The 27,180-nt window shown below is 44.0% G+C and overlaps 1 protein-coding gene across 1 annotated transcript in view; it reads right to left on the bottom strand.

Annotated features, from left to right (window-relative positions):
- Window positions 1-3,653: 3,653 nt before the first annotated feature.
- LOC135477577 (dynactin subunit 2-like) overlaps window positions 3,654-27,180 on the bottom strand; it is a 30,461-nt gene continuing 6,934 nt past the window's right edge. Inside the window, 10 exon segments of the mRNA XM_064757730.1 lie at window positions 3,654-4,841; window positions 5,487-5,578; window positions 8,072-8,174; window positions 14,996-15,145; window positions 15,707-15,745; window positions 16,470-16,535; window positions 19,874-20,015; window positions 21,984-22,090; window positions 22,092-22,145; window positions 22,858-22,953. Of these exon segments, the coding sequence (XP_064613800.1) occupies window positions 4,752-4,841; window positions 5,487-5,578; window positions 8,072-8,174; window positions 14,996-15,145; window positions 15,707-15,745; window positions 16,470-16,535; window positions 19,874-20,015; window positions 21,984-22,090; window positions 22,092-22,145; window positions 22,858-22,953 (939 nt within the window). The 3' untranslated portion in view covers window positions 3,654-4,751.

Here is a 27,180-nt window from a genome sequence, read left to right as displayed (position 1 = left end):
GGAGCGACCCAGTTAGAATTTACAAGTTAGGTACGATTATCACTATATATATATATATATATATATATATATATATATATATATATATATATATATATATATATATATATATATATATATATATACGTTCTTGTCCACTTGGCCAACGCGCGGTATCTCAGTCGTTTAGACCTCGCCTGTCTCGCTTTACCTCGAGTCAAGTGGACAGTGTGGTAGCAGAAGCCTTTCCACTTAGCCAACGCACGGTATCTCAGTCGTATATACCTCGCCTGTCTCGCTTTACATCGCGTCCAGTGGGCAGTATGGTAGCAGAAGCCTTTCCACTTGGCCAACACACGGTATCTCAGTCGTATAGACCTTGCATCTCTCGCTTTACATCGCGTCCAGTGGGCAGTATGGTAGCAGAAGCCTTTCCGCTTGGCCAACGCACGGTATCTCAGCCATATAGACCTCGCCTGTCTCGCTTTACATCGCGTCCAGTGGGCAGTATGGTAGCAGAAGCCTTTCCACTTGGCCACCGCACGGTATCTCAGTCTTATAACCACGCACCTCTCGCTTTACATCGAGTCCAGCGGATTCTGTGGTAGCAGAATCTAGAAACCATCGCTTTTAACAGCTGATTGCTGTTGGTAGACTTCGAAACAGTTGCAACTCTTTGTGCGTTCTGTTACAGGACTGGGTCCGTTTTCACCAAACTTCCCCTTATTAGGTTCAATAAACTGACGTCACACTACCGTTCATCTGACGACTACAGACGATTTCAAACAACTAGTGTGAAAAAAGCACATTTCACGGATAGACATGTACATGTTTAAATCTGCAAGGCCGGCCAATCATTTCTTCCCCAAATGATCCCACTTACGTTCACAGATGCAACTTTATCAACCTGTACACGGGACTTGTCTCCCATCGCTTCTGTCACAACTATCTGTACCTACATCGAGAACGCGCTACCTTCTAATGAGCATATCTTCTTAGGTATATCTTTACACACACAAGGTTCGCGATATGGGTAAAAAGAAAATCATGATTTTCTTCAGAGCTCGAGACCATTTAGCTCTTCCAGGGGATGCGTTGTTACGTTTTCCAGAAGTGCTTGGGCTTCCTTCCGCTTTATGCATAGGCATAGTTTTGTATTCAATATCCGATTAACTGAGCCTATGTGCATGACACGCGTTTTGTATCCACTATCCGATTAACTGAACCTGTGCGCATGGCAAGCGTTTTGTATCCACTATCCCATTAACTGAGCCTCTGCACATGGCACGCGTTTTGTATCCACTATCCCATTAACTGAGCCTATGCACATGGCACGCGTTTTGTATCCACTATCCGATTAACTGAGCCTATGCGCATGGCACGCGTTTTGTATCCACTATCCCATTAACTGAGCCTATGCGCATGACACGCGTTTTGTATCCACTATCCGATTAACTGAACCTGTGCGCATGGCAAGCGTTTTGTATCCACTATCCCATTAACTGAGCCTCTGCACATGGCACGCGTTTTGTATCCACTATCCGATTAACTGAGCCTATGCACATGGCACGCGTTTTGTATCCACTATCCGATTAACTGAGCCTATGCGCATGGCACGCGTTGTGTATCCACTATCCCATTAACTGAGCCTATGCACATGGCACGCGTTGTGTATCCACTATCCCATTAACTGAGCCTATGCACATGGCACGCGTTTTGTATCCACTATCCCATTAACTGAGCCTATGCGCATGGCACGCGTTTTGTATCCACTATCCGATTAACTGAGCTTATGTGCATGGCACGCGTTGGCCCTGTGTCTGTTGTTTCGCTTTGTTTACACAGATAAAGATGGACACTCCTATAAGATGTGCTACTACTGGTTTGTTTTCCTTCACACGATTAAAATACACCACGTATGTATTATTATTTATCTGAATGTTGTTCAATGCCGTACTTAAGATTATTTTCCTGACCTTGTTCTCTGGTTTTAGGGTAAAGCACAATGCCCGAGAAATATCCTTACTTTGCACCAACGATCTGAGCTTGCTACTTCATTGGTTGTAGCCCAACATCATACTATGCCTCACAGCCTACTTGCCTACCACGCAGCTAACAATGTTTCCCTTTATTAACGAAGGCATTCAATTTTACAGCGATGAGGGCAACAAAGTGCTGCGTGGAGGGAGAACATAATGCACTTTTGACAAGTATGTTTAATTTGTTTATTTGATCTGGGTTTTGCGCTGTACTCAAGGACATTTCACTTAGCCAAGGGCGGCCGGCATTATGGTGGGAGGAAGAGATAGAGTTGAAGCCAGCATGGGGTGGACTTGACCTCACAGCGACCGCATTGGTGAGACTGGCGAGACTAGCACTACGCACTGGCACGCTATAATCATCTCGGCACACCCCTACCCCCACCCTTTCACAAGCAACTTACAAACATTCCAACGTAGACACACTGATCCCCATCTTCATTAAAAGCGAAAGAATATGTAAGTTATATTTGTGGAAGGCAAAGGATCTCTACAAGACCAGATAACCAAACTCGCGAGCTTCGGAGACACCTTATCGTCACCAAAGCATCGCAGAGCCCTGGAGACGGGAGTGCATCACATCCGTTTGATAGGATAAAGAACGCTTGATCGGGAAAATCATCCACCTCAGCCACTAAAGATGACAATTAAGGGAAAACTGGATAATGAAAACTGTCCCTCTGGGCAGGAGGGGGGGGGGGGGAGCAATTAATGAAGCTGTGATATAGCGAAGAAAAGTAACAAGTCAGCACACAGCGGCGTTTAGTCACAGCGCAAACATCTTCCGTTCATTCAAAAGTTCAGGAAGACGAGATGTGCAGCTTCTAGAATTAGAGAAGTCTTTCGGAAGATATTCTGTCTCTTTTACCTCGAGGCCGACGAGATCTGCAGCTTCTGGAATTACGCAAGTCTAGCGGAAGATATTCAGTTTCGTTTAGCTTGAAGCCGACGATATTTGCAGCCTTTGGAATTACAAAAGTCTTTCGTAAGATATTCCGCCTCTTGCGCTTGAGGCCGACGAAATTTGCAGCTTCTGGAAATACACACGTCATTCTGAAGACACTATGTCTCTTTTCTCTTAAGGCCCATCGAGATTTGCAGATTCTGGAATTACAGAAGTCTTTCGGAAAATATTCTGTCTCTTATCGCTTGAGGCAGACGAGATTTGCAGATTCTGGAATTACACAAGTCTTGCGGAAGATATTCCGTGTCTTTTCGCTCGAGGCCAACCAGAGTTGCAGATTCTGGAATTAAGGAAGTCTTTCAGAAGATATCCGTCACTTCCTGCTTGGAAGGAGGTCTTTTTCCTCTTCAAACCTGGTTTCAGCAGGCTTGAAAGCTTCTGGAAGAGTGGGCAGACGAGTGGATGGAAGACCCCAGATCGAGTGGATGGAAGATACGCCCTTGACGAAGAGGTCAAAAGTAGATTTCCATACTAAGTACATTACCTTGTCAATTATAATCAACCAGCTAATGTTGAATAAGCTTAGTATGGTTTCACTTTGGAGAGCAGCGGTAAATGTAGGTCCCCAGAAGGTTGCATGAGTAACTAAAAATTTTTTTTCTGACCAAAAATGCATAACAAAACTGACAAAGAAAGGCTGAACAATAAAAGGAAAAATGCAACACTATCACTAATGGCTAGACACTTTAATGCACGTGATAAAGTATATATACAATTATAGTATCTGAATGTACACTAGTTTTATAATAATAAGGCCAGAACCAAGTGAAATGAAAAAGACATTAACTACAGGCCTAAAAAAGGAAAAAGATATTTGTTGTCCTCTGTTCCTTGATACACTAACACGCTTTCACTGTGACAATGATCAGCGACAAAGACTCCATGAATGCTGATGTAACTCAGCCAGAAGTGCAGGAGGCATATTCTACAGAATCAATACAATTTATTACATAGAATTCTTCAGGTATTGCCAAGCACAAGGGTATTTCATGTCGACAAGATGGACATGTTTGCTACAAACAAGTTTACAGTATACAAATGTTTCAGTACATACGCTTACATCCCAGCCATATTTTATCATCGTGATCACTGATGGTTGTGTCAATAAGCTTACTATTATGGGTAAACACAGGCTGTTCACATCGGTGTCTCTGCATAACTGTATGCTTCCTATATTTTCAGACAAAGAAAGAATACAAAGTTCCGATTTTGTAAATTGGTAAAGAATCAAACGGAAGTGTCATGCATGCAGTGTTGCTGACTGAGCTGCAACAATCTCTCTTCATGTGTTGATAACAACTAGGCTAAATGTAATCCGAGATAAAATATCTTGGCTAAAACATCAGATATCAGTTATTAACCAAGCTGCAGATTCCCACACAGTCTTCTCAAAAATGTCAGGCTTCTGGTGACAAAGGTATGTCTGCAACATACATGTACATGTTGATCTAAATCTCTCTTATATCAAATCATTCAATTATTTGTGTAAGCTGTATTTATGCCTTAAATAATTTAAGCCTAGCAAGTCTTTATTCTGTGCAAGAAAGCCTAGCAAGTCTTTATTCTGTGCAAGAAACGTATCTACAAATGTGGTATTCCCTCAGATTCTACGTGGAGTTGGCTATAACGCAATCCAGTGCATCTCTCCTTAGACTTGAAAAGTCTGCGATGAAAAATGAAGGGTGATAAAGCAATAAGTTAGAAGATTTAAGTATTATTTCCTGCCACCGAGCACAAAACGAAATTCAACCGGAGTGATCTCCCCCTGTTCATTTCTTCTTGAGCCCTTGTATTCTGGTTTCTATGCTCTTGCTGTTTGTCTTGATCATCTCTGTGTTACTCTGGAACAACGCCTGCAGCTGCAAACACCAAGTCAACAGTTAGCTTTCTTAGATGACTAAACTCTACCACATATTTTGATAGAATCTGTAAACATGAGTGTTCTGTCAATTGCAACAGGCTTCTGTTTGAACTCACAGGTACAAAACCCTTTCTCCAGTTTTTGTTTAAAAAGTATAAAAAGATTTAGAAAGACAGTAATGTGGGATCTCCACCAGATAGTCTCAGTCGATTCTGCTTTGCAGCATTCTGTTTGATCTGTACCAGGGCTTTGCTTTCAAAAGGAAAAGAGGTGGTTTACCAAAAACACTGTCACTGAACATGTCTTTGTGTAATAAAGACAACACATTTCTTACCTAAAGAGTTACTGCCTATACACAACAGGTAAGATTTCAGGCTTACAGATACCATATTTCATAACTACATATGAAAAGGTGTTAGGGTTCTATTGACACCATTAAGTTGTTTAAAAGGGTAGATCCCTTGCTCAAGAATGCATTTCGGCCTGCTAAATGTCTTGATACACATGTGACTTCTTGCCAAAGGATACTATTTTTCATGCCTATAAAATTTCCCATCCACACCAATACAGCTGAAACCAGGGATCCTGTTATATGACGAGAGTGTAGTACATTAATACATGTTATCACACACATGATGCTCACCTTTTTTAGCATATCACCATGGGAACTAAGACTAGATGAGATTTTTTCCTGCGCAGAGTCAAGATATGCCAGGGACTGGCTAAACTGGAGAGCTAGAAAACAAGGGCGACAAGCACATCAGATATTTTGATTGCTACACTGAACAAGCAAATGACATGATAAGGCCATAAAGCATTACAAAACCATGCATCTAGTTATTATCAACAGCATGATAAAAAAACCCTTCAAAACGCAATAACCTAAGTGATGTTTGGAAAATACAATATTAGCCATTGTCTACATGCAGTTCTTGACATCAAAGACTATAACTCAAAGTTTTTTCTGCCGCAGTGTGTCCATATTCTAGTGATAAAAGTACTAGTTATAATCCAGCCAGATCCTAGCTGAATTTCCTCTGCCCTTCTTGGCTGTTTGTGGCTGCGTACACCATATGTATCAGGATACGCTCATGATGGCACCATCATGACACCATCATGGCACCAGCATGGCATCATCATTACACCATCATGACACCATCATGGCATCAGCATGACACCAGCATGGCATCATCATTACACCATCATGGCACCAACATGACACCATCATCATGGCACCAGCATGACACCATCATGGCATCAGCATGACACCATCATGGCACCATCATGACATCAGCATGACACCATCATGACACCATCATGGCATCAGCATGACACCATCATGGCATCATCATGACACCATCATAGCACCAGCATGGCATCAGCATGCTCGTATAATCGCTGTATGATTTGACAACATTAATACAAGTACATATATATGTAATTAAAGACATTCATGCATTTTGCATTGTTGCGACAATATCATCAATTGCATTGTTGCGACAATCAAACCCTACCTCGATGTGACCTCTGTGAAAAGTCAGGTTGAGAACCCTACAACAATGTGACCTCTGTACAAAGTCAATGTGAGACCCTACATCAATGTGACCTCTGTACAAAGTCAGGTTGAGAAGCCTACAACAATGTGACCTCTGTACAAAGTCAGTGTAAGAACACTATATCAATGTGACCTCTGTACAAAGTCAGTGTGAGGCCCCTACATCAATGTGACCTCTGTACAAAGTCAGTGTGAGACCCCTACATCAATGTGACCTCTGTACAAAGTCATTGTGAGAAGCCTACATCAATGTGACCTCTGTACAAAGTCAGTGTGAGAACCTACATCAATGTGACCTCTGTACAAAGTCAGTGTGAGAAGCCTACATCAATGTGACCTCTGTACAAAGTCAGTGTGAGAACCCTACAACAATGGACTAGTAGATATCTGCAGATCATCAACAGTAACTAAGGATGACGTCATGGCATCTGTGCAAGCGTGCAAGTTTAAAATCTACATAGTATTATATATGTCAGACATGAGCGTGCTTTTATCAGGAAAGTCATAGGCTACAAACACCGATGCTATAAATTTTGTGAGAAATAGACAGCCTCAGGATTTCCTGTAAATAAGTTTGGAAACATAGCACAAACACTGGCAAATTCTGATCAGGATTGCAGAATGATACGCCTATGATAGTACCATGATGGTCCCAACATGACGATCATGTCAGGATGGCAGTAGGGAGCAGATCAGGGTGCGTGTATGATGGACAGATTGTCCCCTTATGGTCGTAGGGTATTCAGCCAGAATCGGCTGTACTGTGCATGTGTTTACATGTGTATCTAGGATCTGGCTGCAATGTATATGTGTATCTAGGATCCGGCTGTACTGTACATGTGTATACATGTGTATCTAGGATCTGGCTGCAATGCACATGTGTATCTATGATCAGGCTGTACTGTACATGTGTATCTAGGATCCAGTTGCACTGTACATGTGTATACATGTGTATCTAGGATCTGGCTGTACTGTACATGTGTATACATGTGTATCTAGGATCCGGCTGTACTGTACATGTGTATACATGTGTATCTAGGATCTGGCCATACTGTACATGTGTATACATGTATATCTAGGATCCGGCTGTACTGTACATGTGTATACATGTGTATCTAGGATCCGGCCGTACTGTACATGTGTATACATGTATATCTAGGATCCGGATGTACTGTACATGTGTATACATGTATAGGATCCGGCTGTACTGTACATGTATATCTAGGATCAGGCTGTACTGTACATGTATATCTAGGATTCGGCTGTACTGTACATGTGTATAGATGTACATATAAAGTTTTCAAAATAAAAACATTAAACTGACACAACAAACAAAATTCAGAAATATACTGAATGTAAAAAATACTTTAATCTACATAAGATTTCTATCCTAGTTCCAATTAATTATCTATTTCCAATGACAGCAAACACCAAGAAGAATCCTATGATACATGTACATATGGAAATGTAAATTAACCATACGCCAAACAGTCTGTCTGAAAGTTCTAAAGTCTTACACTACAAATAATACAATTGTTCAGCCTTCTGAACCATTCCTGAACTAGCTGTGTACATTCCCTTATTTCTGACTTTTACTGACATTTCCACACCACGACATTTCCACACCACAACATTTCCACACCATGTGTTGGAGTGTTAGCAGTTTACTGTACCTTGTTCATGCAAATCCTTGAGGGAGACCAGTCTATCCACCAGATGGGGGACTGTATCAGACATCGTCTCCCACTTCTTCACCAGCTCGTACAGTTCAGCAACCTGAGGGGATAACAAGTAACTGGTACAACTGGTAACTTTACACATCACCAGTGCTTTTTTTCTATTGAATTCTTCATCAGCAGTGTTTGTGTGTATTTTCCAGCAATCATGCCTTTTTCAACTGACACATTTGGGTTGAGTTTATTGATTAAAAAATAGCATTATATTAAAGCCACTGGTGTTAGTTTTTTAGGATAATATGGACACAAAAGTTTTCCGTTGTTTTTTAGTATGCATGAAGTGACACAAGAACAATGGATGTCACCCATCACTGACGTCATAAAGAAAACTGGATGTCACCTGTCACTGATGTCACACAAGAACACTGGACGTCACACACGAATACAGGACGCCACCTATCACTGACATCACACAAGAACACTGGACGTCACCCGTCCTTGACGTCACACATGAATACAGGACGTCACACAGGAACACTGGACGTCACACAAGAACACTGGACCTCACACAAGAATACAGGATGTCACCTGTCACTGACATCACACAAGAACACTGGACGTCACCCGTCCTTGACGTCACACACAAATACAGGACGTCACCTGTCACTGATGTCACACAAGAACACTGGACGTCACCCGTCCTTGACGTCACACAAGAATACAGAACGTTACCTTTCAATGACGTCACACAAGAACACTGGATGTCACACAAGAATACACCACGCTACCTTTCACTGACGTCACACAAGAACACTGGACGTCACACAATAATACACCACGTCACACAAGAATACAGGACGTCACTTGTCACTGACGTCACACAAGAACACCGGACGCCATGACCTCATTCCAGCATAATTACCATACTCAATACCATATCTGCCTGGTTCATAGTCACATAAGGAATATTACCAGGAAAATTTTATGCAAATGCCTGAGAACTTTGTTCTATGTGTGATAGAGTTACTATCCATACACACAACTTCTAGTCCCAATTGATCAGACCCAAGAGATAGAGTTACTATCCATAAACACAACTTCTAGTCCCAATTGATCAGACCCAAGTGATAGAGTTACTATCCATAAACACAACTTCTAGTCCCAATTGATCAGACCCAAGAGATAGAGTTACTATCCATAAACACAACTTCTAGTCCCAATTGATCAGACCCAAGTGATAGAATTACTATCCATAAACACAACTTCTAGTCCCAATTGATCAGACCCAAGTGATAGAGTTACTATCCATAAACACAACTTCTAGTCCCAATTGATCAGACCCAAGAGATAGAGTTACTATCCATAAACACAACTTCTAGTCCCAATTGATCAGACCCAAGAGATAGAGTTACTATCCATAAACACAACTTCTAGTCCCAATTGATCAGATGCATATAGTGTTAATCATCACAATTCTATCTGAAGTCTGTATTGTCTCTGTTCCATAGAGTATTCTTCAGATTTATTTCCACCTGGTTTAGCTGGTCGATTTGCACGTGGTTTGTATCTTAGGAGTTTGAATCAAAAGTAACATTTCAGGGCATTTTTACACACCAAACATTAGGTGAAAGCCAGGATGTTGTGGGTGGGGTTAACCCATGTCGCCAAACTGTCTATATGTACTGTACATGTATGTCCAGGATGTTGTGGGTGGGGTTAACCCATGTCGCCAAACTGTCTATATGTACTGTACACGTATGTCCAGGATGTTGTGGGTGGGGTTAACCCATGTCACCAAACTCTCTATATGTACTGTACAGGTATGTCCAGGATGTTGTGGGTGGGGTTAACCCATGTCGCCAAACTCTCTATATGTACTCTACATGTATGTTCAGGATGTTGTGGGTGGGGTTAACCCATGTCACCAAACTCTGTATATGTGCTGTACATGTATGTCCAGGATGTTGTGGGTGGGGTTAACCCATGTCACCAAACTCTGTATATGTACTGTACAAGTATGTCCAGGATGTTGTGGGTGGGGTTAACCCATGTCACCAAACTCTGTATATGTACTGTACAAGTATGTCCAGGATGTTGTGGGTGGGGTTAACCCATATCGCCAAACTCTCTATATGTACTGTACACGTATGTCCAGGATGTTGTGGGTGGGGTTAACCCATGTCACCAAACTGTCTATATGTACTGTACACGTATGTCCAGGATGTTGTGGGTGGGGTTAACCCATGTCACCAAACTCTGTATATGTACTGTACAAGTATGTCCAGGATGTTGTGGGTGGGGTTAACCCATGTCACCAAACTCTGTATATGTGCTGTACATGTATGTCCAGGATGTTGTGGGTGGGGTTAACCCATGTCGCCAAACTGTCTATATGTACTGTACACGTATGTCCAGGATGTTGTGGGTGGGGTTAACCCATGTCACCAAACTGTCTATATGTACTGTACAAGTATGTCCAGGATGTTGTGGGTGGGGTTAACCCATGTCACCAAACTCTCTATATGTACTGTACACGTATGTCCAGGATGTTGTGGGTGGGGTTAACCCATGTCGCCAAACTGTCTATATGTACTGTACATGTATGTCCAGGATGTTGTGGGTGGGGTTAACCCATGTCACCAAACTGTCTATTTGTACTGCACATGTATGTCCAGGATGTTGTGGGTGGGGTTAACCCATGTCACCAAACTCTGTATATGTGCTGTACATGTATGTTCAGGATGTTGTGGGTGGGGTTAACCCATGTCGCCAAACTGTCTATATGTACTGTACATGTATGTCCAGGATCTTGTGGGTGGGGTTAACCCATGTCGCCAAACTGTCTATATGTACTGTACACGTATGTCCAGGATGTTGTGGGTGGGGTTAACCCATGTCACCAAACTCTCTATATGTACTGTACAGGTATGTCCAGGATGTTGTGGGTGGGGTTAACCCATGTCGCCAAACTCTCTATATGTACTCTACATGTATGTTCAGGATGTTGTGGGTGGGGTTAACCCATGTCACCAAACTCTGTATATGTGCTGTACATGTATGTCCAGGATGTTGTGGGTGGGGTTAACCCATGTCGCCAAACTGTCTATATGTACTGTACACGTATGTCCAGGATGTTGTGGGTGGGGTTAACCCATGTCACCAAACTGTCTATATGTACTGTACAAGTATGTCCAGGATGTTGTGGGTGGGGTTAACCCATGTCACCAAACTCTCTATATGTACTGTACAAGTATGTCCAGGATGTTGTGGGTGGGGTTAACCCATGTCGCCAAACTGTCTATATGTACTGTACATGTATGTCCAGGATGTTGTGGGTGGGGTTAACCCATGTCACCAAACTGTCTATTTGTACTGTACATGTATGTCCAGGATGTTGTGGGTGGGGTTAACCCATGTCACCAAACTGTCTATATGTACTGTACATGTATGTCCAGGATGTTGTGGGTGGGTTTAACCCATGTCACCAAACTCTCTATATGTACTGTACAAGTATGTCCAGGATGTTGTGGGTGGGGTTAACCCATGTCGCCAAACTGTCTATATGTACTGTACATGTATGTCCAGGATGTTGTGGGTGGGGTTAACCCATGTCACCAAACTGTCTATTTGTACTGTACATGTATGTCCAGGATGTTGTGGGTGGGGTTAACCCATGTCACCAAACTCTGTATATGTGCTGTACATGTATGTCCAGGATGTTGTGGGTGGGGTTAACCCATGTCACCAAACTGTCTATTTGTACTGTACATGTATGTCCAGGATGTTGTGGGTGGGGTTAACCCATGTCACCAAACTGTCTATATGTACTGTACACGTATGTCCAGGATGTTGTGGGTGGGTTTAACCCATGTCACCAAACTCTCTATATGTACTGTACAGGTATGTCCAGGATGTTGTGGGTGGGGTTAAACCATGTCACCAAACTCTGTATATGTGCTGTACATGTATGTCCAGGATCTTGTGGGTGGGGTTAACCCATGTCACCAAACTCTGTATATGTGCTGTACATGTATGTCCAGGATGTTGTGGGTGGGGTTAACCGATGTCACCAAACTCTCTATATGTACTGTACACGTATGTCCAGGATCTTGTGGGTGGGGTTAACCCATGTCACCTAACTCTCTACATGTACTGTACATGTATGTCCAGGATGTTGTGGGCGGGGTTAACCCATGTCACCAAACTCTCTATATGTACTGTACATGTACGTCCAGGATCTTGTGGGAGGGGTTAACCCATGTCACCAAACTCTCTATATGTACTGTACAGGTATGTCCAGGATGTTGTGGGTAGGGTTAACCCATGTCACCAAACTCTGTATATGTGCTGTACATGTATGTCCAGGATATTGTGGGTGGGGTTAACCCATGTCACCAAACTCTGTATATGTGCTGTACATGTATGTCCAGGATCTTGTGGGCGGGGTTAACCCATGTCACCAAACTGTCTATATGTACTGTACACGTATGTCCAGGATGTTGCGGGTGGGGTTAACCCATGTCACCAAACTGTCTATATGTACTGTACACGTATGTCCAGGATGTTGTGGGTGGGGTTAACCCATGTCACCAAACTCTCTATATGTACTGTACATGTATGTCCAGGATGTTGTGGGTGGGGTTAACCCATGTCACCAAACTCTCTATATGTGCTGTACACGTATGTCCAGGATATTGTGGGTGGGGTTAACCCATGTCACCAAACTCTCTATATGTACTGTACACGTATGTCCAGGATGTTGTGGGTGGGGTTAACCCATGTCACCAAACTATCTATATGTACTGTACATGTATGTCCAGGATGTTGTGGGTGGGGTTAACCCATGTCACCAAACTCTGTATATGTACTGTACATGTATGTCCAGGATGTTGCGGGTGGGGTTAACCCATGTCACCAAACTCTCTATATGTGCTGTACAGGTATGTCCAGGATCTTGTGGGTGGGGTTAACCCATGTCACCAAACTATCTATATGTACTATACACGTATGTCCAGGATCTTGTGGGTGGGGTTAACCCATGTCACCAAACTATCTATATGTACTATACACGTATGTCCAGGATGTTGTGGGTGGGGTTAACCCATGTCACCAAACTGTCTATATGTACTGTACACGTATGTCCAGGATGTTGTGGGTGGGTTTAACCCATGTCACCAAACTCTCTATATGTACTGTACAGGTATGTCCAGGATGTTGTGGGTGGGGTTAACCCATGTCACCAAACTGTCTATATGTACTGTACACGTATGTCCAGGATCTTGTGGGTGGGGTTAACCCATGTCACCAAACTATCTATATGTACTATACACGTATGTCCAGGATCTTGTGGGTGGGGTTAACCCATGTCACCAAACTATCTATATGTACTATACACGTATGTCCAGGATCTTGTGGGTGGGGTTAACCCATGTCACCAAACTCTCTATATGTGCTGTACATGTATGTCCAGGATCTTGTGGGTGGGGTTAACCCATGTCGCCTAACTCTCTATTTGTACTGTACACGTATGTCCAGGATGTTGTGGGTGGGGTTAACCCATGTCACCAAACTGTCTATATGTACTGTACATGTATGTCCAGGATGTTGTGGGTGGGGTTAACCCATGTCACCAAACTGTCTATATGTACTGTACACGTATGTCCAGGATGTTGTGGGTGGGGTTAACCCATGTCACCGAACTGTCTATATGTACTGTACATGTATGTCCAGGATGTTGTGGGTGGGGTTAACCCATGTCACCAAACTCTCTATATGTACTGTACACGTATGTCCAGGATCTTGTGGGTGGGGTTAACCCATGTCACCAAACTCTCTATATGTACTGTACACGTATGTCCAGGATATTGTGGGTGGGGTTAACCAATGTCACCAAACTCTCTATATGTACTGTACACGTATGTCCAGGATGTTGTGGGTGGGGTTAACCCATGTCACCAAACTCTCTATATGTACTGTACAGGTATGTCCAGGATCTTGTGGGTGGGGTTAACCCATGTCGCCTAACTCTCTATTTGTACTGTACATGTATGTCCAGGATGTTGTGGGTGGGGTTAACCCATGTCGCCAAACTGTCTATATGTACTGTACACGTATGTCCAGAATGTTGTGGGTGGGGTTAACCCATGTCACCAAACTCTCTATATGTACTGTACAGGTATGTCCAGGATCTTGTGGGTGGGGTTAACCCATGTCACCAAACTCTGTATATGTGCTGTACATGTATGTTCACGTTCTTTATGTAAACCTACATGTCAGTTGTTTGATTGGAGCTTAAACTCTAAAAGAAAAAAGAATATTTCACTTATGCGACAGCAGTCAGCAGTTTAGTGGGAGGAAACCAGGCTCGGGGAAACCAATTTGCAGATTGATGCAAAGATCTTCCCACATACACAATGACGTACAAACCACGGGTCTTCACCAGGCACCTGACAAACTTTGTGACCTCAAGCATATTTCCAACATACAGCCTATCCGCAGTGACAAGAACAGTGTTAAAACGGATTCAACCAGCAACCCACACAAAAATGTAACACGATGTATCAGACACAGGCCCCTGTGATTAAAAAGCCATCTTATACTTCAGTCAAAATTTCACACCACTTTAAAATTGCTATTTCTTATGTAACAACACAAATTCTGGGTAAGTTACTGTAAAACTAATAAACAAAAATATACAAGAACATATAAAGATTAATGATTTTGACTTAAGTCTAAGCTCGCTTTGTGATCCGGTGGCCAGCGCCTTAAGTTCTGTTGGATACAGGTATCAGGATGACCATGTATAGGTTAGTGACATGGATATGGATGACGGCCACAACAACAACAGCAATACTGTGACTTCTCGCCACATGCCCTAGGCCGAGGGGTAGAGCTATTTGACAAACCTGCCTCGATCCTTACCCTGGTTTGTTTCTCCACATCCTCCTCTGCTCCGGCCTTTTCCCCGACCTTATCCAGCTTGTTGAGGACAGTACTGAGCCTACCGTCCACCTGTTCTAGCTGAGCTCCGTCAAGCAGGTTCAACTTGGAGTTGAGGACAGTCACTGCTCCCTGTACAACAACAACAACAGTTCACAGATTTCTTTATTTATCTGATTGGAGTTTTACGTCGTATTCAAGAATATTTCACTTATACAACGGCAACCAGCATTATGGTGGGAGGAAACTGGGCAGAGCCCGGTGGAAACCCACGACCATCTGCAGGTTGCTGACAAACCAACAGTTCACAGCTCCCATAGCTAATGTGCTATATATATTCCAACCATGTTAACTTATTACTATTAACTTGTTTTTCTGTGGTTTCGTCAACAAAGGAAAAAGTGTTAAGACACATTAATCAAATAAATAAATGTTTAAAAAATCATGTTTTCTTCTTTTAACAATATTTTACACAGAACTCATGTGATGAACTTTCACACCTGTAGTCTGGTTTATTGCTGACTAAAAGCAGGCAGATCTCACTGGTAACACCATACTTACATATTAGCTCATGAAAGTTTTATTTCTTAATTTGACTGTTGTTTCTCGAGACAGTCTTGTTTATGGGTGGAAAATACCTGTTGTTTTGGAGCAGAGAAAACTACACCCAATCAGCTGACCAATGGTACCTACCAACAAGCTCTTGTGGTTTGTATCTGCCGTCAACACTCCCTACAATATGGTTAAAATTCAGTGAACAGTTACAATTCGTGACATGAGGAGTAGCCATGATAAATATAAATCATAAAATTATAAAATCACAAAAAACAACAAAATAAATGCTGTGCAAACTTAAAGACTGACATTCGCTTTATGAAGGTTTAGCATCGGCTTTACCGCTAGACATTGTGAAAATTTCATGATGTTATTATGGAGATTTGAAAACGAACACCGAAATTGTGAAGATTCAAGTGTTTTATATCAAGACAAACTGCAAGCCTGGTAATATTTTTCTCAACGATTTCAAGTTCTGTGTATTACCTCCAGGGACGTCTTACTTTGTAAGAGTATTTACTGTATTCACGTCTCACTTTGTAAGAGTATATTACTGTATTCACTTCTCACTCTGTAAGAGTATATACTGTATTCACGTCTAAATTTGTAAGAGTATATACTGTATTCATGTCTCACTTTGTAAGAGTATATAATGTATTCATGTCTCACTTTGTAAGAGTATATAATGTCTTCACGTCTCATTTTGTAAGATTATATTACTGTATTCACGTCTCACTTTGTAAGAGTATATACTGTATTCACGTCTCACTTTGTAAGAGTATATACTGTATTCACGTCTCACTTTGTAAGAGTATATACTGTATTCACGTCTCACTTTGTAAGAGTATATACTGCATTCACGTCTCACTTTGTAAGAATATGCTCTGTTTTCATTTCTCACCAGTTTCTCTGTGTTTTGTCCAATGACTGCTTCCAGCCTTTCCAGTCTCTCCTCCAGACTTGCCACCTGACAAAACAAGGTTTCACACTCATATGCTTGAAGGAAAAAAACCTGCGTTTTTGTCTGTCCACAAGCAGTCCCCAGAAATAGAGGAAAGCAAGAGACAGACCAGCTACAAATAATTACTGTGTCACAATCAGCGCCCAGAAATAGAGGAAAGCAAGAGACAGACCAGCTGCAAATAATTACTGTGTCACAATTTGCCCAGAAATAGAGGAAAGCAAGAGACAGACCAGCTACAAATAATTACTGTGTCACAATCAGCGCCCAGAAATAGAGGAAAGCAAGAGACAGACCAGCTACAAATAATTACTGTGTCACAATCAGCGCCCAGAAATAGAGGAAAGCAAGAGACAGACCAGCTGCAAATAATTACTGTGTCACAATTTGCCCAGAAATAGAGGAAAGCAAGAGACAGACCAGCTACAAATAATTACTGTGTCACAATCAGCGCCCAGAAATAGAGGAAAGCAAGAGACAGACCAGCTACAAATAATTACTGTGTCACAATCAGCGCCCAGAAATAGAGGAAAGCAAGAGACAGACCAGCTGCAAATAATTACTGTGTCACAATTTGCCCAGAAATAGAGGAAAGCAAGAGACAGACCAGCTACAAATAATTACTGTGTCACAATCAGCGCCCAGAAATAGAGGAAAGCAAGAGACAGACCAGCTACAAATGATCACTGTGTCACAATTTACCCAGAAATAGAGGAAAGCAAGAGACAGACCAGCTACAAATAATCACTGTGTTACAATTTGCCCAGAAATAGAGGAAAGCAAGAGACAGACCAGCTACAAATAATTACTGTGTCACAATTTGCCCAGAAATAGAGGAAAGCAAGAGACAGACCAGCTACAAATAATCACTGTGTCACAACTTGCCCAGAAATAGAAGAAAGCAAGAGACAGAGCAGCTACAAATAATTACTGTGTCACAATTTGCCCAGAAATAGAAGAAAGCAAGAGACAGACCAGCTACAAACAATCACTGTGTCACAATTTGCCCAGAAATAGAAGAAAGCAAGAGACAGACCTGCTACAAATAATCACTGTGTCTCAATTTGCCCAGAAATAGAGGAGAGCAAGAGACAGACCAGCTACAAACAATCACTGTGTCACAATCTGCCCAGAAATAGAGGAAAGCAAGAGACAGACCAGCTACAAATAATCACTGTGTCACAATTTGCCCAGAAATAGAGGAAAGCAAGAGACAGACCAGCTACAAATAATTGCTGTGTCACAATATCATCCATGGTAAGAGTGCTCATTTTTCCAAATTCTCAGAAATTAAACAGTTTTTATTTCACATGGCCCTGCTCACTGACAGCTACATGTACTTACCCTGGCACTTCTACTGAACTGAGCCTGTTCTGGTTTGTGGAACAGTTCATATTTCACATGGCCCTGCTCACTGAAAGCTACATATACTTACCCTGGCACTTCTACTGAACTGAGCCTGTTCAGGTTTGTGGAACAGTTCATATTTCACATGGCCCTGCTCACTGACAGCTACATGTACTTACCCTGGCACTTCTACTGAACTGAGCCTGTTCTGGTTTGTGGAACAGTTCATATTTCACATGGCCTGCTCACTGACAGCTACATGTACTTACCCTGGCACTTCTACTGAACTGAGCCTGTTCAGGTTTGTGGAACAGTTCATATTTCACATGGCCCTGCTCACTGACAGCTACATGTACTTACCCTGGCACTTCTACTGAACTGAGCCTGTTCAGGTTTGTGGAACAGTTCATATTTCACATGGCTCTGCTCACTGACAGCTACATGTACTTACCCTGGCACTTCTACTGAACTGAGCCTGTTCAGGCTTGTAGAACAGTTCATATTTCACATTGTCCTGCTCACTGACAGCTACATGTACTTACCCTGGCACTTCTACTGAACTGAGCCTGTTCAGGTTTGTGGAACAGTTCATATTTCACATGGCCCTGCTCACTGACAGCTATATGTACTTACCCTGGCACTTCTACTGAACTGAGCCTGTTCAGGTTTGTGGAACAGTTCATATTTCACATGGCCCTGCTCACTGACAGCTACATGTACTTACCCTGGCACTTCTACTGAACTGAGCCTGTTCTGGTTTGTGGAACAGTTCATATTTCACATGGCCCTGCTCACTGACAGCTATATGTACTTACCCTGGCACTTCTACTGAACTGAGCCTGTTCAGGTTTGTGAAACAGTTCATATTTCACATGGCTCTGCTCACTGACAGCTACATATACTTACCCTGGCACTTTTAGAGAACTGAGCCTGTTCTGGTTAGTGGAACAGTTCATATTTCACATGGCCTGCTCACTGACAGCTACATGTACTTACCCTGGCACTTCTACTGAACTGAGCCTGTTCAGGTTTGTGGAACAGTTCATATTTCACATGGCTCTGCTCACTGACAGCTACATGTACTTACCCTGGCACTTCTACTGAACTGAGCCTGTTCTGGTTTGTGGAACAGTTCATATTTCACATGGCCCTGCTCACTGACAGCTACATGTACTTACCCTGGCACTTCTACTGAACTGAGCCTGTTCAGGTTTGTGGAACAGTTCATATTTCACATGGCCCTGCTCACTGACAGCTACATGTACTTACCCTGGCACTTCTACTGAACTGAGCCTGTTCTGGTTTGTAGAACAGTTCGTATTTCACATGGCTCTGCTCACTGACAGCTACATGTACTTACCCTGGCACTTCTACTGAACTGAGCCTGTTCAGGTTTGTGGAACAGTTCATATTTCACATGGCCCTGCTCACTGACAGCTACATGTACTTACCCTGGCACTTCTACTGAACTGAGCCTGTTCAGGTTTGTAGAAAAGTTCATATTTCACATGGCCCTGCTCACTGACAGCTACATGTACTTACCCTGGCACTTCTACTGAACTGAGCCTGTTCTGGTTTGTAGAACAGTTCATATTTCACATGGCTCTGCTCACTGACAGCTACATGTACTTACCCTGGCACTTCTACTGAACTGAGCCTGTTCAGGTTTGTGGAACAGTTCATATTTCACATGGCTCTGCTCACTGACAGCTACATGTACTTACCCTGGCACTTCTACTGAACTGAGCCTGTTCAGGTTTGTAGAACAGTTCATATTTCACATGGCCCTGCTCACTGACAGCTACATGTACTTACCCTGGCACTTCTATTGAACTGAGCCTGTTCAGGTTTGTGGAACAGTTCATATTTCACATGGCCCTGCTCACTAACAGCTATATGTACTTACCCTGGCACTTCTACTGAACTGAGCTTGTTCAGGTATGTAGAAAAGTTCATATTTCACATGGCCCTGCTGACTGACAGCTACGTGTACTTACCCTGGCACTTCTACTGAACTGAGCCTGTTCTGGTTTGTAGAACAGTTCATATTTCACGTGACCCTGCTCACCGGCAGATGGCTTCTTGGAGCTGTCGGTGGCTGACATGGCTTTGACAGACTCAAGCTGGGTGAGGAGACGCCTAGAGATAATAGAACGTTACACGTAATCGTAACACATAGAAGCACATCGGAATCAAACTATACACAGTAAACCACCAACTGAAAAATCATGTCGAAAGGCAGTTAGGTGTGATTTACTGTTTAACACTTAAATTTTAGATGGGGCCTCGGTGGCTCAGTTGGTTAGTGCGCTAGCGCAGCATAATGACCCAGAAACCACTCATCAATGCGGTCATTGTGAGTTGAAGTGCAGCTCATGCTGGCGTGGTCTCTGGCTGTAAGTGGGAAGCTGTGCCAGAAACCTGTGGATGGTCGTGGGTTTCCCCCGGGCTCAGCCCGGTTTTCTCCCACCATCATACTGACCGCCATGGGATCAGTGAAATATTCTTGAGCACTACGAAAAACACTAATCAAATAAATAAATCAAATAAAAAAATTCACTAATTTCATTGAGGTTTTGCGCCATATTCAAGAACACAGTACTCATACCACAAGTTTTTGGGTTAAGAAAACTGGAGTCTCAACCACTGCCAGCTACCTGACAAGGCTGGCACCTGAATACAAGCTGCAGGAGAACCAGAGGGAACTACATGTAAATCTGGGTCAGACTGGAGTTGACAACCAACCCTCACCAGCTACCTGACAAAGCTGCCACCTGAATACAAGCTGCTGCTGAACCAGAGAACTACATGTAAATCTGGGTCAGACTGGAGGAAACAACCAACCCTCACAAGCCACCTGACAAAGCTCCCACCTGAATACAAGCTGCTGCTGAACCACAGAGAACTACATGTAAATCTGGGCCAGACTGGAGTAGACAACCAACCTTCACCAAGCCACCTGACAAAGCTGGCACCTGAATACAAGCTCCAGGAGAACCAGAGGGAACTACATGTAAATCTGGGTCAGATTGGAGGAAACAACCAACCCTCACAAGCCACCTGACAAGCTGCCACCTGAATACAAGCTGCAGGAGAACCAGAGGGAACTACATGTAAATCTGGGCCAGACTGGAGTAGACAACCAACCCTCACCAGATACCTGATGAAGCTCCCACCTGAATACAAGCTGCTGCTGAACCACAGAGAACTACATGTAAATCTGGGCCAGACTGGAGTAAAGAACCAACCCTCACCAGCTACCTGACAAAAGCTGTCACCTGAATACAAGCTGCAGCTGAACCACAGAGAACTACATGTAAATCTGGGTCAGGCTGAAGTAAACAACCAACCCTCACCTGCTACCTGACAAGGCCGCCAACTGAAAACAAGCTGCTGCTGAACCACAGAGAACTTACATGTAAATCTGGGTCAGACTGGAGTAAACAACCAACCCTCACCAGCTACCTGACAAAGCTGCAAAACCAAATACAAGCTGCTGCTGAACCACAGATAACTATATGTAAATCCGGGCCAGACTGAAGTAAACAACCAACCCTCACCAGCTACCTGACAAAGCTGGCACCTGAATACAAGCTGCAGCTGAACCAGAAAGAACTACACGTAAATCTGGGTCAGACTGGAGTAAACAACCAGCCATTGCCAGCTACCTGACAAAGCTCCCACCTGAATACAAGCTGCAGCTGAACCACAGGGAACTACATGTGAATCTGGGTCAGACTGGAGTAAACAACCCTCACCAGCTACCTGACAAAGCTGCCACCTGAATACAAGCCGCAGATGAACCACAGAGAACTATATGTGAATCTGGGTCAGACTGAGTAAACAACCAGCCATTGCCAGCTACCAGACAAAGCTGCCAACTGAATACAAGCTGCTGCTGAACCACAGAGAACTACATGTGAATCTGGGTCAGACAGGAGTAAACAACCAACCCTCACCATCTACCTGACAAAGCTGTCTCCTGAACCACAAAGAACGATGGTGCAGCCACTGAAGACCTGAAAGATTCATAAAATCAGCCAAATTAATCAGAGCAGTGACGATAATGTGATGATTCCTAAGAAATACGCTAAAATTACTGCCTACTTTTGCAGCGCCCCCTGTGGGTCTGACAGGTCGATGGAAGCTTCCGGGCCGAGGAGTTTCTCCAGGTGGAGGTCGGCAAGCTGGTGCTGTAGGTAATCCAGTTGCTTTGCTGGCCACAATGGGAGAGGCTTTATCACTTGAGCTCTCATCCTTCACTGCTTCCTGTCAGAAAACACCCCAAGACGCACTAGTAGTTAGTTTGCTAACTGATTGTTTAATGAAGTGCTCAGAATTTGTGCTTCATACATGTTATTCATTCCGAGCAAATGGAGGAAACCAGGCAAGACTTTGCAAGTCAATGGCGAAAACCAGGCAAGGCTTTGTAAGTGAATGAGGAAGCCAGGCAAGGCTTTGTAGGTCCCATTTCTAAAAACTTTTTGGTGAAAGAAGTCTAGATTTCCACATCATGTATAAGAATTTACTTATTTATTTGATTGGTGTTTTACGCTGTACTCAAGAATATTTCACTACATGTACATGTGTATGACAGCAGCCAGCTTTATGCTGGAAGGAAAATGGGCAGAGCCCGGGGGAAACCCACGACCATCTGCTGGTTGCTGCAGGCCATCCCACATATGCCCAGAGACGAGGTCAGCATGAGCTGGACTTGAACTACCAGAGACCGCATTCGTAGGAGGCTTCTGGGTCATTGTGCCAGGCTGGAGTGCTAACCCGCTCGGCTATATTTATCTTAGAAACCGTGTGTTTAATGTTTGTTTTAAAAATGGGGGAAAATGCAAATTTCAGCACCACGAGTACTATTTTATGACATTTATATGCATAAAATGCAATTTAGGGGGTAAAATATTAGGTCACGTTTTGGTATCTGTGAGATCTGTAAAGAACAACAGAGGATTAAGACAGGAGGACAAACCTGAATTTTGTTGGTTTCCTCAGCTAATTCCCGAATCTCATGAAGAAGTCGCTGGTACTTCTGCTGGGGCGTTTCCATGCGAGCTCCATCTTCTGCCTGCAAATTTACATTAATTACTATGCACAAAGAGCATCAGCCAAGTGTAAACCCTGAGCTCAATACAAGCACACTTTAAGACACCCTCCCTCACATTCTCTTTTACATTACTTTCCCATTTATTAGAGGCTGATGCTCCTGGTGGGACATAGGCTACACCAGCACTGTGTAATGTTCCTGGTGGGACATACTCTACACCAGCACTGTGTAATGTTCCTAGTGGGACATACTCTACACCAGCACTGTGTAATGTTCCTGGTGGGACATACTCTACACCAGCACTGTGTAATGTTCCTGGTGGGACATACTCTACACCAGCACTGTGTAATGTTCCTGGTGGGACATACTCTACACCAGCCCTGTGTAATGCTCCTGGTGGGACATACTCTACACCAGCCCTGTGTAATGTTCCTGGTGGGACATACTCTACACCAGCACTGTGTAATGTTCCTGGTGGGACATACTCTACACCAGCACTGTGTAATGTTCCTGGTGGGACATACTCTACACCAGCACTGTGTAATGTTCCAGGTGGGACATACTCTACACCAGCACTGTGTAATGTTCCTGGCGGGACATACTCTACACCAGCACTGTGTAATGTTCCTGGTGGGACATACTCTACACCAGCACTGTGTAATGTTCCTGGTGGGACATACTCTACACCAGCACTGTGTAATGTTCCTGGTAGGACATACTCTACACCAGCACTGTGAAATGCTCCTGGTAGGACATAGGCTACACCAGCACTGTGTAATGCTCCTGGTAGGACATAGGCTACATCAGCACTGTGTAATGTTCCTGGTAGGACATACTCTACACCAGCACTGTGTAATGTTCCTGGTAGGACATAGGCTACACCAGCACTGTGTAATGTTCCAGGTAGGACATAGGCTACACCAGCACTGTGTAATGTTCCTGGTGGGGCATACTCTACACCAGCACTGTGTAATGTTCCTGGTGGGACATACTCTACACCAGCACTGTGTAATGTTCCTGGTAGGACATAGGCTACACCAGCACTGTGTAATGTTCCTGGTGGGACATACTCTACACCAGCACTGTGTAATGTTCCTGGTGGGACATACTCTACACCAACACTGTGTAATGTTCCAGGTGAGACATACTCTACACCAGCACTGTGTAATGTTCCTGGTGGGACATACTCTACACCAGCACTGTGTAATGTTCCTGGTGGGACATACTCTACACCAGCCCTGTGAAATGCTCCTGGTGGGACATACTCTACACCAGCCCTGTGAAATGCTCCTGGTGGGACATACTCTACACCAGCACTGTGTAATGTTCCTGGTGGGACATACTCTACACCAGCCCTGTGAAATGCTCCTGGTGGGACATACTCTACACCAGCACTGTGTAATGTTCCTGGTGGGACATACTCTACACCAGCACTGTGTAATGTTCCTGGTGGGACATACTCTACACCAGCACTGTGTAATGTTCCTGGTGGGACATACTCTACACCAGCACTGTGTAATGTTCCTGGTGGGACATACTCTACACCAGCACTGTGTAATGTTCCTGGTAGGACATAGGCTACACCAGCACTGTGTAATGTTCCTGGTGGGACATACTCTACACCAGCAGTGTGTAATGTTCCTGGTGGGACATACTCTACACCAGCACTGTGTAATGTTCCTGGTGGGACATACTCTACACCAGCACTGTGTAATGTTCCTGGTGGGACATACTCTACACCAGCACTGTGTAATGTTCCTGGTGGGACATACTCTACACCAGCACTGTGTAATGTGGGACATACTCTACACCAGCACTGTGTAATGTTCCTGGTGGGACATACTCTACACCAGCACTGTGTAATGTTCCTGGTAGGACATAGGCTACACCAGCACTGTGTAATGTTCCTGGTGGGACATACTCTACACCAGCACTGTGTAATGTTCCTGGTGGGACATACTCTACACCAGCACTGTGTAATGTTCCAGGTAGGACATACTCTACACCAGCACTGTGTAATGTTCCTGGTGGGACATACTCTACACCAGCACTGTGTAATGTTCCAGGTAGGACATACTCTACACCAGCACTGTGTAATGCTCCTGGTGGGACATACTCTACACCAACACTGTGTAATGTTCCTGGTGGGACATACTCTACACCAGCACTGTGTAATGTTCCTGGTGGAACATAGGCTACACCAGCACTGTGTAATGCTCCTGGTGGGACATAGTCTACACCAGCACTGTGTAATGTTCCTGGTGGGACATACTCTACACCAGCACTGTGTAATGTTCCTGGTAGGACATACTCTACACCAGCACTGTGTAATGTTCCTGGCAGGACATACTCTACACCAGCACTGTGTAATGCTCTTGGTGGGACATACTCTACACCAGCACTGTGTAATGTTCCTGGTAGGACATAGGCTACACCAGCACTGTGTAATGCTCCTGGTGGGACATACTCTACACCAGCACTGTGTAATGCTCCTGGTGGGACATACTCTACACCAGCACTGTGTAATGCTCCTGGTGGGACATACTCTACACCAGCACTGTGTAATGCTCCTGGTGGGACATACTCTACAACAGCACTGTGTAATGTTCCTGGTAGGACAAAGGCTACACCAGCACTGTGTAATGCTCCTGGTGGGACATACTCTACACCAGCACTGTGTAATGTTCCTGGTGGGACATACTCTACACCAGCACGGTGTAATGTTCCTGGTGGGACATACTCTACACCAGCACTGTGTAATGCTCCTGGTGGGACATACTCTACACCAGCACTGTGTAATGTTCCTGGTGGGACATACTCTACACCAGCACTGTGTAATGCTCCTGGTGGGACATACTCTACACCAGCACTGTGTAATGCTCCTGGTGGGATATACTCTACACCAGCACTGTGTAATGTTCCTGGTAGGACATAGGCTACACCAGCACTGTGTAATGCTCCTGGTGGGACATACTCTACACCAGCACTGTGTAATGCTCCTGGTGGGACATACTCTACACCAGCACTGTGTAATGTTCCTGGTGGGACATACTCTACACCAGCACTGTGTAATGCTCCTGGTGGGACATACTCTACACCAGCACTGTGTAATGTTCCAGGTGGGACATACTCTACACCAGCACTGTGTAATGCTCCTGGTGGGACATACTCTACACCAGCACTGTGTAATGTTCCTGGTGGGACATACTCTACACCAGCACTGTGTAATGCTCCTGGTGGGACATACTCTACACCAGCCCTGTGAAATGTTCCTGGTGGGACATACTCTACACCAGCACTGTGAAATGTTCCTGGTGGGACATACTCTACACCAGCACTGTGTAATGTTCCTGGTGTGACATACTCTACACCAGCACTGTGTAATGTTCCAGGTAGGACATAGGCTACACTAGCACTGTGTAATGCTCCTGGTGGGACATACTCTACACCAGCACTGTGTAATGTTCCTGGTAGGACATAGGCTACACCAGCACTGTGTAATGTTCCTGGTAGGACATAGGCTACACCAGCACTGTGTAATGTTCCAGGTAGGACACATGCTACACCAGCACTGTGAAATGCTCCTGGTAAGCCATACTCTACACCAGCCCTGTGTAATGCTCCAGGTAGGACACATGCTACACCAGCCCTGTGAAATGCTCCTGGCAGGACACATGCTACACCAGCCCTGTGAAATGCTCCTGGTAGGACATACTCTACACCAGCCCTGTGTAATGTTCCAGGTAGGACATAGGCTACACCAGCTCTGTGTAATGTTCCAGGTAGGACATAGGCTACACCAGCACTGTGTAATGCTCCTGGCAGGACACATGCTACACCAGCCCTGTGAAATGCTCCTGGCAGGACACATGCTACACCAGCCCTGTGAAATGCTCCTGGTAGGCCATACTCTACACTAGCACTGTGTAATGTTCCAGGTGGGACATAGGCTACACCAGCACTGTGTAATGTTCCAGGTAGGACATACTCTACACCAGCACTGTGTAATGTTCCTGGTAGGACACGCTACACCAGCACTGTGTAATGTTCCAGGTAGGACATAGGCTACACCAGCACTGTGTAATGTTCCAGGTAGGACATAGGCTCCACCAGCACTGTGTAATGTTCCAGGTAGGACATAGGCTCCACCAGCACTGTGTAATGTTCCAGTTAGGACATAGGCTACACCAGCACTGTGTAATGCTCCTGGCAGGTCACATGCTACACCAGCACTGTGTAATGTTCCTG

The sequence above is a fragment of the Liolophura sinensis genome, chromosome 11 (genome assembly GCF_032854445.1).
Source record: "Liolophura sinensis isolate JHLJ2023 chromosome 11, CUHK_Ljap_v2, whole genome shotgun sequence".
NCBI lineage: Eukaryota > Metazoa > Mollusca > Polyplacophora > Chitonida > Chitonidae > Liolophura > Liolophura sinensis.
The sequence above is the reverse complement of the archived record's forward strand: the minus strand, read 5'-3'. Positions and strand labels throughout refer to the sequence as shown.